At 35.4% G+C, this 12437-nt stretch overlaps 2 protein-coding genes across 3 annotated transcripts; both read left to right on the top strand.

Annotated features, from left to right (window-relative positions):
- Positions 1 to 3571: 3571 nt before the first annotated feature.
- LOC125202570 (phosphoenolpyruvate carboxylase kinase 2-like) lies at positions 3572 to 4939 on the top strand. The gene is made up of 2 exons (XM_048100993.1): positions 3572 to 4386; positions 4468 to 4939. The coding sequence occupies exons 1-2, from the start codon at positions 3609 to 3611 to the stop codon at positions 4521 to 4523; spliced, it is 834 nt and encodes a 277-aa protein (XP_047956950.1). The 5' UTR covers positions 3572 to 3608; the 3' UTR covers positions 4524 to 4939.
- A 4933-nt stretch (positions 4940 to 9872) lies between these two features.
- LOC125201367 (pentatricopeptide repeat-containing protein At3g51320) lies at positions 9873 to 12361 on the top strand. Of its 2 annotated transcripts, none has more exons than XM_048099446.1 (3): positions 9873 to 11702; positions 11807 to 11972; positions 12105 to 12361. In XM_048099446.1, exon 1 carries the CDS (start codon positions 9990 to 9992, stop codon positions 11592 to 11594), a length of 1605 nt encoding a protein of 534 aa, XP_047955403.1. In that variant the 5' UTR covers positions 9873 to 9989; the 3' UTR covers positions 11595 to 11702; positions 11807 to 11972; positions 12105 to 12361. The 2 variants fall into 2 exon arrangements, with proteins under 2 accessions (XP_047955403.1, XP_047955402.1); XM_048099445.1 differs by having other exon boundaries at positions 11786 to 11972.
- Positions 12362 to 12437: the final 76 nt, after the last annotated feature.

Here is a 12437-nt window from a genome sequence, read left to right as displayed (position 1 = left end):
GTATTTATAATTACTAATGTTGTTTATTTTTAAATTATATATAAAAAACAAAGCTCAGTTGATCAATATTTTAATTATTCAATACATCTAAATTAAATTAAATGTATAAACACATCGCTCTCTTATCGTATTAATATGTATCACTACTCTACAATACAAAGTTTGAAAATAGTCATTGCAAACAATATCTAGAACTTTTGTTAATGCATAGTATTTGAATTTTTGAATTCAATTCATGAATAGTTATTTCAATTTTGAGATTTACATTTGTAAGCCAGTAAGCATGTAGGGTATGGTCACTTGCTAGCTGTACAATTTACAAATGCTATTAAATGGGGCGATTTTAGGTCCATGTTGATGTTCAAATGTTTCGGCCCATTATCATAAATTGATTAATCAAAATTAAGTACTAGTGGTTAAAATTATTCCTTGAAACAACTAATAAATTAAATGTCATGCTTTTGATTCTTGGAAGATTAATTGTATATCATCCAATAGCATTAAAATGGCATCAAATTATGATTTTAGATTTGAACCAATCAATTGTATGTATATGGTAAAATTTGCAGGTAAACCAGAAACACTATTAAAAAATGTCGAATGTCGAGCATAAATTAGAGAGCATCATCCAATTATTCGCCTAGAAAATGTCCATATCAGGGAGCACTTGCGAGCAAAAAATTGGAGCTTACATTCCTAGAGACTATCGAACATTGTTTTCCTCGATAATGTCATATTAACAGAGGAAAAATGTTGCTCAACAAATATAAAAACTTGATATATAGGGATGTTCTTTTCATTGAGATTATATGATTTCAAGACCATGATACATATTTCACAAAATTTGTATTTATAATATAATTGTATAAAAAAAGTCAGTGATTCTCTATTAATCCGTTACTGTTTTAGTAACTTTTTAAGATGATAGTATTTCAATACACTTTGTAGTTTGTAGTTTATACTAGTACTTCATAACGTCAATATTTTAAATTCACTCATTTTCTAAGGCAATTATAAAAATAACCAACCCTTCAATCATCTCACAATAAACATGATAATAATTAAATGAGTGTGGCAAAAAATTGTTGATAGTAGTTTAATTAGGTAGCAATAATAGTTTAGTCTTATTACAACGTGCATTTTATCATCATCAAATTAATTATTATACGAAGGACCAAATAAGTGGACTGTGGACCATCTAATACAGTTTGTCAATCAATTATTACTTTGTTTTATTAATAAGAATTTTGGAATATTTTATTAAGTGTAAATTATTATAATATCTTATGTATTTGAGCTTAAATCGATGACATATGGATTAATATACACTGACCGTTGAAAAATTAATTACTATTTTAAGGCCAATAATAGAATTGCATATATAACTATTATAGTCAAATAGTATAATTTTCGGTAATATATTATCAATCCCAACTTCCTCAGCCTTTATTTAGAAGAGGTAGTTTCATTCAAATTGGCTAGATAAAATTACCGACACTCATAATGCATGTTAATATATGTGTGTGTATATATATAGTGTTACATAAATGAAATTCTTTTATCAATAATACTTCAAAATTTGACATTCTACAATAGCATGCCTACAACATCAACAACCAAACTTCAGAATAAAACTAAAATAAACGTGTTTATTGTCCCTTGATTTTGGTTTACTTTTCGTTGTTCAAATCCTTCGAAGTAAACCATATATAACTTTTTATAAAATATGCAAATGTCGCAAAGAAAAAAATTAAATCGTAAATACTAAATTATGTGAATATATGTCTGAACTATGGTCAAGAAGTTACGATGTCAATCAAACTTCTATGTAGTGGTCAGTGGTCAGTTGCGAACTCCAATGGGGAGTCACGATTACAAACACCAAACAATGAAAGTTCTGAAATTGGAGATTGATAATCCATATTAAGAAAAGAAATTTTAATTTAATTAAAATATTGGAAATGACATTGTTTCAAATCTCCACCGCTTATTATTAATCTTGTTATAACAATTGCTATTTAAGTAATTATAGTTAAGTTATGAGATTGATTTAAATGATAATTATTATGCTGTAAAGTTATAATCAAATATTTATGTAACAATTCAACCCTTATATTTATATTTAAGTGAAAAATAATTTATGTGGTAACATTTTTTTTTAAATTAGCTATAAAAAATCCAAACAAATTAGAAATACAAAAACAATTTCGTCACTATCATTTATGAGTAGTTGCATACGCTACTTCACACGCCAACCACACTGTCGATTTTTTTCTTTGTCTCTTATTTAAGTACTAATCACAAGTCACTTTTATCGTTTTTTTTAATTAAGTACAATTATACAATTTTATAATCCAAAACTTTAAGATAATACGAACCTAGATCCAACCTAAATAATTAATGGTTTACGAAATTAATCATGCATGTTAAAGTAATATTTTGGTGCCGTGGTGCGCATCTCTTTTTTGAAGAGAGAGTTTTATAATTTATTATAGATGATATGTAAGCTATCGTGTCACTTCAATATTTATAAGTCCACATAATGACAAATTCATAAAAATGTATTTGTGGATAACGAAAGCAAAAGCAATGCAACAGTCATTTTGAAGGGTTAGGACTTGGAACAAAACCGTTGTACGGTTGTAGGCTTGTAGCATAGAGTCGGCTATAGATCCAGTTACCGAATTTACCGAATTTAAGTAATTATTCAATTCCTTGCATACAGGCGTGGAGTCTGTCAATCACCCTCGATCCTTCTAGATTCAATTACTGAATTCAAGTAATTTTTCAATTACTCGTGGATTGCCGTGGATTCTGTCAACAACCCTCGATCCTTCGACATTACATATACATATGATTTAAGCTATGAATTGTATATCTCCAAATTAAAATTCTAAAGTTTAATTTTATTCTCACGTTGAAACATACATTGTGTTTTGTACGACTTTTTTTCTAAGGTTTGAGTCATCCAATTTACCACAACCATTATTTTATTAAAATTTTTTGATAATAAGACATGTTTTATTTATAATTTTTACGTGTTAGGATATATTTATAAAAATCAAATATTGGTGTGATTTATAACGAAACAAAAACAAAATTGACAAGTATTGAGACTTTTCCTCTCTAGGAAATTTCTCGGATTCAGGAGTAGTAAATTAGTAGTACTAATAAAATATAATAAGTACTTTTGGAATAAATTTAGTGCAGAAAAAAGCAGTATATATATTGACTAACCTAAGTAATGTTTTTTTAAACATATTATAGATATTTTGAATTATAGTAGCAAATAAATATCAATAAGATACTATTAATTATATAGATTTACGATCTAATCATTATTATATTAACATTAGTATTGTGTATATTATGTGAAGTGCTATTTAAAGGTGAAAACTTAAATAATTTATTATTTAAACTCTATTATGTTTATCGAAATATATTACTATTAGCGAATATAATGTGGAGTATATGCAGTAAATATTCTGATTGGAATATTCCTTTTCTCTAAACAAAATGCTCTCTGCTTCCTCTGATTCCTCCCTCTATAAATATACCCCAAACCTCTCTTATTTCCCCAAAACACTGAGCTAACTTCCTAGAATATCATGTGCGAGAGCCTCAAACAACACTACCAACTCTGCGAAGAGCTCGGCCGCGGCCGATTCGGCGTCGTTTACCGCTGTTTCTCCACCGCCTCCTCCGATTCCTTCGCCTGCAAATCGATCTACAAGCACTCTCTCACCGACGACGCCGACCGCCGCTGCCTCGACGCGGAGCCGAAGATTCTCCACCTCCTCTCCGCGTGCCCTAGCATCCTCCGCCTCCACGACGTCTACGAGGACGACGACTACATCCACCTCGTCACCGATCTCTGCGACGGCGGCGATCTATTCGACCGGATCTCGTCCGGCGATCGCCTCTCCGAGCCCGACGCCGCCGCGATTCTGCGCCAATTGATGGCGGCGGTCTCGTTCTGCCACCGGATGGGGGTCGCGCACAGGGATATCAAGCCGGACAACATCCTGTTCGATTCCAGAGGCCGGCTGAAGCTCGCCGATTTCGGATCGGCGGAGCTGTTCGACGTCTCCGAGATGAGCGGCGTGGTTGGAACGCCGTATTACGTCGCGCCGGAGGTGCTGATGGGGAGGGATTACGATGAGAAGGTGGATGTGTGGAGCGCCGGCGTGATTTTGTACATAATGTTGGCCGGCGTGCCTCCGTTCTACGGCGATGGCGCGGCGGAGACGTTTGAGGCGGTGCTTCGGGGGAATTTGAGGTTTCCGCCGAAGATTTTCCGTTCCGTGTCGCCGGAGGCCAAGGATCTGTTGAGGAAGATGATCTGTAGAGATCCTTCTAGAAGGCTCTCGGCTGAGCAAGTCCTCAGTGAGTATTATCTCTCTACATTATAGATCTGTTCAATATGTCAATTTTGAGTTTAATTTTCATCTTGATTGCTAATTTTAGGGCATCCGTGGATCATAAACGGAGGAGAGATGTCATCAATGGCGGAATTAACCTAATTCACTTCTGCTGCTGCTGCACCAATGGATAAATACGATCACCGGAGCTGTACATAGAGGCGGCGGGGGCCAGCCCGGCGGCGGTGGTCGGAAACATCATGGTGAAGCAGAGGAATAATAATACTACTATCTAAGTTCTACTGTATGTTATGCGGCTTAGAAGATGAATCTCTCACCCTTTTTCATCAGAGGCAAATTAATGGCAGATCATCTCTTTGTTTTGGATGAGTGGTGGTTTTGGATCATACTATTTCCTCTAGTGGTGAGAGATTTGAGAATAGTTTGTGGCAAATAAATGAATAATGTATGCATCTAAATCTGATTTAGGTGTTGAGTGTCTTCTAATTTTCCATGCCTTTGTATTGTTTTTTGGTAATCTGAGGTTTGATGGAATAAAGGAGAAACTTTGTTTGATACTCTCTTGCTTCTCATTTTTCGGCAACGAAAGACTTGTGTCACAGTGTATTCGAACTCGAGACCAAAATTTCTTGTTTTTCTTTTTTTTATATATTAATCTTGAGACTTTCAAAATGTATGTGCTTGAGAGAGTTCTATTTCGAGTTGTAGTTTTTTAATGTCAATAATTACTCGAACTTTAGACATATTGAACGAAGGATATCAGAAGTTTGCGTTTCATCTTCAAATGGTCTCTTTTGTTTATGAAATTGTTACTTGGGATTTACATACCTATCTCTTTTGTTTATGAAATTGAGACTTCAGATTTGGAAATGATAAATTACTAGGCATTTGATAATAAATATTAGATCAATCTGGGATTAAAAGTCACACCTTGATATTATCTCGAATTAAATGCCAATTTTGACTTATCATAAATTTAAAAAATATGTACGTGATTCTCATTTTTATTTAGTATTTACTTTAAATGGATATGGCAAAATAATAATGTAGGACACTAATAGTGGATAGAAGAAATAATGTAATTATCTTCAAAACACAAGGGATTAATAAAAAAAATGGCAAAACACATTCTTAGATCTTTATACTTAAATCAAAATGTTTATAGGATTCTCATACAATTTTTTCGTTTTAATAGGTTAATCAATAATTAATGCAAAAATTGGTAATTCCGTTGTATTTCCAAAGTATACTACATGGATTTATATTCAAATTAGGTGTCAAAAGGAGAAAAAAAAAGTGAGTAAGACGTGACATTTAATGCACAAATTCATAAATCCTAATTGTTGACAAAACAAAGTGCCTAACTTGATAAGCAGCCTGGCTATTTTGATAAGATAAGGACATCTAGAATCTTCTTCATAATTCAATTATTTAATTATTTATTTCTGGAATAATGTCTGCTACATTAATTTTGGCTAACATCTTTAGCATTATTTTATTCTCAGTCTCCAAGAGATTCTTCCACCAATTAAGGATGATGCTTAGCTGTTTGAAATTTGAATTTTAGTCAAAAGCATGAATCAGTACTCCACAATTTTCTTTGCAACTTGTGGAAAAGAAAAAGCCATGCCCCATGTGATACGGTTGAGGGAATATTATTTAGGATATGCTTTGGACTTTGGAGTATCATATTGAGAAGTTGACCCCATCAACCATCACTTATCACCTTTTCTTAATCTAAAGATAATTAATAGTAGTACTTAGTACGTTAACTTACCGTTTATCACAGTGATTTGAACTTCGATGAATAAAGTAGTACTCATCCATCCATAAAAGAGGCCACCCTTATGGGACGAAACGAGATTTTAGGATATTTTATATTATGTATTAAGTGGAGAGATAATATAATACTGTATTTATATTAGCATGAAAGAAAACTTTTTTCTATAAATGAAAACGTGAAACTAAAAAGGAAAGTGGGTCAAGAGCCTTTGTCCAAGCGGCAAGGAGCTTAGACATCAATGTATGAGGTGTCGAGTTCAAGCCCTCTTCTTTAGACCAACTTTGCCAGTGCGGCACGATCGACCGCAACATCATTATTGCATTTAAAAAATAAATAAAATCAATCCATGCAGTCTCTCTCTCTTTGACATAGGTCGGTTAATTAGGTTACACAGGTCGAACAGTCTTTCCTCTCATTTTACCACTCAGCCAATGAGATTTGCCATTTTTATTTGATATTATTTTTTTTATAATTAATATATCTTTAATATATACTATTATATTAAAAATTATAAGTCATATCAAAATTCAATTTTTCTTCCTCTATAAATAGTGGCCACATTTGCTATAGTTTTGCATACAAAAAATATCACTATAATTCTTCTTGTTTATAAAATTTCATATTTTTTAATTTCTTTTGTTGCTAACTATGGAGGATGATGAGAATAATATATTCTCCGATTCCTCAAATTTCTATCCTTCCCAAAACTTCAACCCTTCCCAAAATTTCAATCCTTCTCAAGATTATTTCCCTAGTTTTGATGATTTTTCGAATTCTGATCAATTTCAAAGTTCATTTCAAAACCAATATTCAAGCCAAGGCATATTACAAACCAACTTGAGTGCTTCAAACACTCCACATGGTTGGAGTGAGCAAGAATACATGACATTAATGTCTGCTTGGTGTTTCGTGAGCGTGAATGCAATTGTTAGCACCAACCAAACTAGTGTCCATCTATGGCAAAATGTTATTGATCTATATGAGCAAACAAGAAAATAAAATCCAGGAATGAGACAACAAAGAAGTTCAGAGTCATTGAGACAACGCTACAAATGACTCAACACAAATGTCACAAAGTAGGTTGGTGCATACAAACATGCGCATGATCGAGCTACGAGTAGCCAGTCTAAAGAGGACATTGAGAAAACCGCTCAACACATGTATGGTAAGAGCAAATTTACACACCATAAGGTGTTTGAGAAGGTGATGAGACACAATCCAAAGTGAGAATTGAAATTGAATAGCACCGATTAACGTGTTTCCAGCCAGACGAAGATAGTCTCGAAGAAAGTTGTGGGAGTCGTTCTTCAACATTGCAACGTCCTATCGGAAGAGATCAAGCTAAGGCTTAGGCTAAAAGAAAAGGCAAAGAAGTTGCAACAACACCATCATATACAATCCCTAATGATTTCATTGCAGCACTGTGTGAATGAGAGTCACATGTGAAATGGAATGTGATATTCAGGAACGGAAGATCAAGGCAGCTAGTGATATTCAGGAATGAAACATCAAAGCAGCTATCCTTATTCCGCTGATGGCTAGGAGGGACTTAACCCCAGAAGAAGAAGATCTGAAACGCAATCTAATAGAAGAATTGTTTGGGAAGCAATCGTAATTTATCTGTTTCCAATGTATGTTTCTTAGTATGTACTCCCTCCGTCCACGAATAAGAGTCCCGTTTTTCCATTTTGGTCAGTCCACGAATAAGAGTCCCGGTTCATAATTACCATGAATGGTAAAGAGACCCCACATTCCACTAACTCATTTAACTCACATATCATTTAAAACTAACATATACAAGTGGGACCCCTATTCCACTAACTTTCTTCCACCCACTTTTCTTAACATTTCTTAAAACCCGCGCCATTTAGAAATGAGACTCTTAATCGTGGACGGAGGGAGTAACTTTCAACTTCTGTTGCTTAGTATGTAATCTTCCATTTCCGTTGCTTAGTATGTAACTTTTAATTTTTGTTGCTTATGTCAGGGACGGAACCAGAAATATAAATTAGCCGGTGCTAAAATTTAATAAAAAATAATATTATTTAAAATAACATTAATATTAAAAAAATTAATTTATTGATATACTATACAGTTTGATTTATTGTTCATTCAAATTTTTTTTGAATAAAAATATGCAATCAAATTTAGCAAACCTAATATTTTATTCGATATCCGAAAATAAACTAATGTATCTATAAGAGAAATATTAAAATAAAAAGTTAAGCCAAGATGTATTTTATTTAGGTATGTTTTAATTGGATTTTATGTTTTTTTCAAATAACTAAAAATAATTCAAATTACAAAATCTATGAAATTGATGATTAGATCATGTTTGTACTCAAAATATTTTATCTATGAAATTTTAAATTTAAGGTAAGGATGTTGAAAATATAGAGTGTGCAAACTGTATATTCTTTTAAGAATTAAAATTTGGACAATTTGGTTACAAGTGTCCTACTCATGATTAAAAAGGAAAATAAAATGAGAAAAAAAAGTAAATTAAAAGAAGAAATCAAAAATTGTGAAAAAGAATTAATGCTCGGCTGCATAGCATGTGGGATTTAATTGTTGGGTTTTACTGTTTATGTGTTTAATTGTTTAAACTTAGGCTTGTTTTATTATCGTAATATTCAATAAAAACATCCCAATAGTATATAAAATTTAAGGCCCAATAGGAAATTAATACTCCAACATGAGTTCAAACTTCAAACCCATTTTCCTTCATCTTCTTTCCCAAATCTGGCGACGCAGCTTCTCAACTTTGAACATTTCGCATTTGAAGTCGTGGCGCTGGGGCGCCGCGGCGGAGGGCGACCATGGGTATGGAGGTTCCGGGACCGGCCAAGCCATCGCTCCAGCGGGTAAGCCCTTCAATCAAAGCATGAATAGAAGAATTGTGCTCATACGTGGTGGAAGAATCTAATGACATCCATGTGATCAAGAAAATCAAAGAATCACTAAATGACAAGTCATTAACTATCACAAGTGGCGGTGGAATCCAATAACAACCCATGTGATCACGAAAATCAAAGTATGACTACACGACAAGTCATTTTCTATCACAAGTGGTGATGGAATACAATGACCACCCATGTGATCACGAAAATCAAAGTATGACTACACGACAAGTCATTTTCTATACAAGTGGTGGTGAAATCCAATGACAACCCATGTGATCACGAAAATCAAAGTATAACTACATGACAAGTCATTTTCTATCACAAGGACATCCCATGTGATTACAGAAATCAAAGAATGACTACATGACGGAACAATTTCTTTTTACGAAAAAATAATATCTAAATATTTAAATAAAAAAAATATTATAAATAACTTCTAGTACTTATCTCACCCAAACTTCTCGTCGCATCCTCAGTCCCTCCTCTTCAACGTGGACAACTACCTCTTCTAGCTTTTCCCTCTTATATAAAATATAGATATAGAAATATTTTATTTTTAATAAATTAATAACGAACATACTTGATTATTTTTTTCATTCCGTAAAACAATTATGTTAAGATATTTTGCTCATCATAATATTAAAAAAAGATCTCGGCCCATTTGCAATTCTCCATAATCCATTATCTAATTTTTGACCATATTTAGCCCAATTAAAATCGGCCCATTACTAATCTGGGAAGAAACCTCCATAACCATGGCGCCTCCATCTTCAACAAAATTCTCTCTTTTTGCAGAATCCAATTTCTCCTTCAGCATCAATTGGCGCATCGCATCGTCAATTCTCCATGTTTCGATGGTAATTTCCGCCGTTTCAATAAACGAAGCAGCGCAGCTCCACCTCAATCCAAGCATCTCGATGCATGGCAAGACTCCTCAGTTTCAGAAACCTTCTCCTCCTCCACTCGAATCCATTCAAACCATTCTCCTCTTCACCCCTCTCTCCCAATTCGGAAACCAACGCTTCTCATTCCGTCGCAAGCAGAGCTCTCCATTTGCTCCAATGCTGCAAGACCTCAATCCATCTCTTCCAAATCCAATCGCACTTGATAACATCCGGCCTCTTCCGCGACTCCTCCTTCGCCGGCCGCCTCCTGAAGCTCTCGTCGAATTTGATCAACGATTTGTGCTACACGCTACTGATTTTCAAGCGCGTTGAATCTCCCGATGCATTTTGCGTCAACACCGTTATAAAACAGTATTCCTGCAGCAGCTATTATGAGAAAGCTGTGGTCTTCTATGTGGAGATGCTGAGAGTAGGTGGATTCTACCCCAATGGATTCACGTTTCCGCCGTTGATCAGTGCCTGCGCGAAATCGGGGTGTTTGAGCTCGGGCCGAATGTGCCATGGGCACATTGTGAAATTGGGTTTTGACAGTGTTTTACCGGTGCAGAATTCGTTGATTCATTTCTATGCTTGTTGTGGGGTTATGGATGTCGCGCACAAACTGTTTGTGGAAATGGTTGTTAGAGATTTAGTTTCATGGAACACTGTGATTGATGGTTTTGCGAAGGCTGGTGAAATGGGATTAGCGCATAAGCTGTTCGATGAAATGCCTGAGAGAAATGTGGTCTCGTGGAACATTGTGATTACCGGGTATTTGAAGCTTCGGAGTCCGGGGAATTCGTTGAAATTGTTCAGAGAAATGATGGGGCAATATGTAAGGAGTAATGACACTACCATGGTGCAAGTGATCACTGCTTGTGGGAGGTCTAATAGATTGAAGGAAGGGAGATCTGTTCATGGATTTCTCATTAGGTCCTTTTCGAGTTTGAGTTTGAGTTTGATTATAGATACAGCTATGATTGATATGTATAGCAAATGTGGTAAGGTCAATTCGGCTCGACTGGTTTTTGAGAGGATGCCGGGGAAGAATTCTGTTTCTTGGAATGCAATAATTTTAGGGCACTGCATTCACGGCAATCCAGTTGAGGGACTTGGTCTATTCGCAGAAATGCTAGTTGAAATTAGGGGAAACGATAGGTTAGCTGCAGATGAACTTACCTTCATTGGAGTTTTATGCGCTTGTGCGCGCCTAGGGTTGTTGGAAGATGGGAGAAATTACTTCTCCCAGATGACCGATGATTTCGGCATCAAACCTAATTTTGGTCACTACTGGTGCTTGGCTAATCTGATGGCCAACGTAGGTCTAACGGAGGAGGCAGTGAGTGTTTTGAAGAACATTCCGATTGATGAGGGGATGTCGCAAGAATCCTCAACGTGGGCGGGGCTGTTTGCCTCATGTCGTTTTGAAGGGGACATGGCGATGGGAGAGCAGATAGCCAAAGACTTGATCGAGCAAGATCCTCATAGCTTCTCCGGTTACAATATTCTGGTTAATGTTTATGCTGCAGCAGGGAAGTGGGAAGATGTTGCTAGGGTTAAGGAGATGATGAGAGAGAGGGGAATTCAGAAGGCTCCTTGTTTTAGCCTTAAAGAGTTAAAGGAAATTGTTGAGCAACGTTGAAAATGGCATGAGTAGGCTGTACGGATTGCTCAACAGTGCATTGGCTTGAGCTCGTGGTTCTGGGAAAGAGAGCTAGCTAGACACACTCTTGATTGTGATTTTTTGATGGTAGAGATTTGAGAGCCAAAATTTATGCCAATGTCACATAAATAGATTCATGTTTTGATCATTGCTAGTTTACATCGTTACAGATTCTTGTTTGTGATTTCCAGCCTAAGCAAATCCATGAAATCAAGGACTTCCTTGTCGCTGCTAGAAGGAAGGGCGCATGCTCTGTGTAAATAAAGGGGAGCAAGGATGTTGCAAAGCTCAAGATTCGTTGCTCCAAGTATCTTTACGCATTCGACTCTGAGAAGCCGAAGCAATCTCTCCCAACAGGTACCCCTTGCTATCCAAACTAATAACATATTATTGGTGATCATATCTGTGATGGTTTCTCACTAAGTTTCTCGATATTTTTGTCGAATTTTGATTACGGGCTTTGCAACTGACACTGTCGTTTTTTGATAGGCTCGATCGTGCCAGAAATCGGGGGTGGAAACTGCACTTGCTTTCAGTTGTTGGCTTTACTTGACTTGCATTGTTTTCCTTTAGGATACTATGGTAAGTGATTTTGAAGCCATGGGGCACAATTTTGAGCAGTTACTTATCAATTGAATTAATCTCTCTGAATTTGTGTTTTAGTTATTCACAGTATATCAATCACTTATCTTTACAATACGAACAAAGTACTTCCTAAAACTCGAATTTTTCCGGTTTTACATTAACATAGGTATCTAGTTCGGGTTTGGATCCCCTGCCGTGACTCCAAGCACATCTAGTTCTCTATAGCTCCCAATCTTT

The sequence above is a fragment of the Salvia hispanica genome, chromosome 1 (genome assembly GCF_023119035.1).
Source record: "Salvia hispanica cultivar TCC Black 2014 chromosome 1, UniMelb_Shisp_WGS_1.0, whole genome shotgun sequence".
NCBI classification, from domain to species: Eukaryota; Viridiplantae; Streptophyta; class Magnoliopsida; order Lamiales; family Lamiaceae; genus Salvia; species Salvia hispanica.
The sequence above is the reverse complement of the archived record's forward strand: the minus strand, read 5'-3'. Positions and strand labels throughout refer to the sequence as shown.

Excerpts from the sequence above, each read along its gene's own strand:
- LOC125202570 (XM_048100993.1), top strand. The coding sequence starts at position 3,609 with ATGTGCGAGAGCCTCAAACAACACTACCAACTCTGCGAAGAGCTCGGC. Across the intron at positions 4,387-4,467 it reads CTCGGCTGAGCAAGTCCTCA|GGCATCCGTGGATCATAAAC; the intron begins GTGAGTATTATC and ends TGCTAATTTTAG.
- LOC125201367 (XM_048099446.1), top strand. The coding sequence starts at position 9,990 with ATGGCAAGACTCCTCAGTTTCAGAAACCTTCTCCTCCTCCACTCGAAT.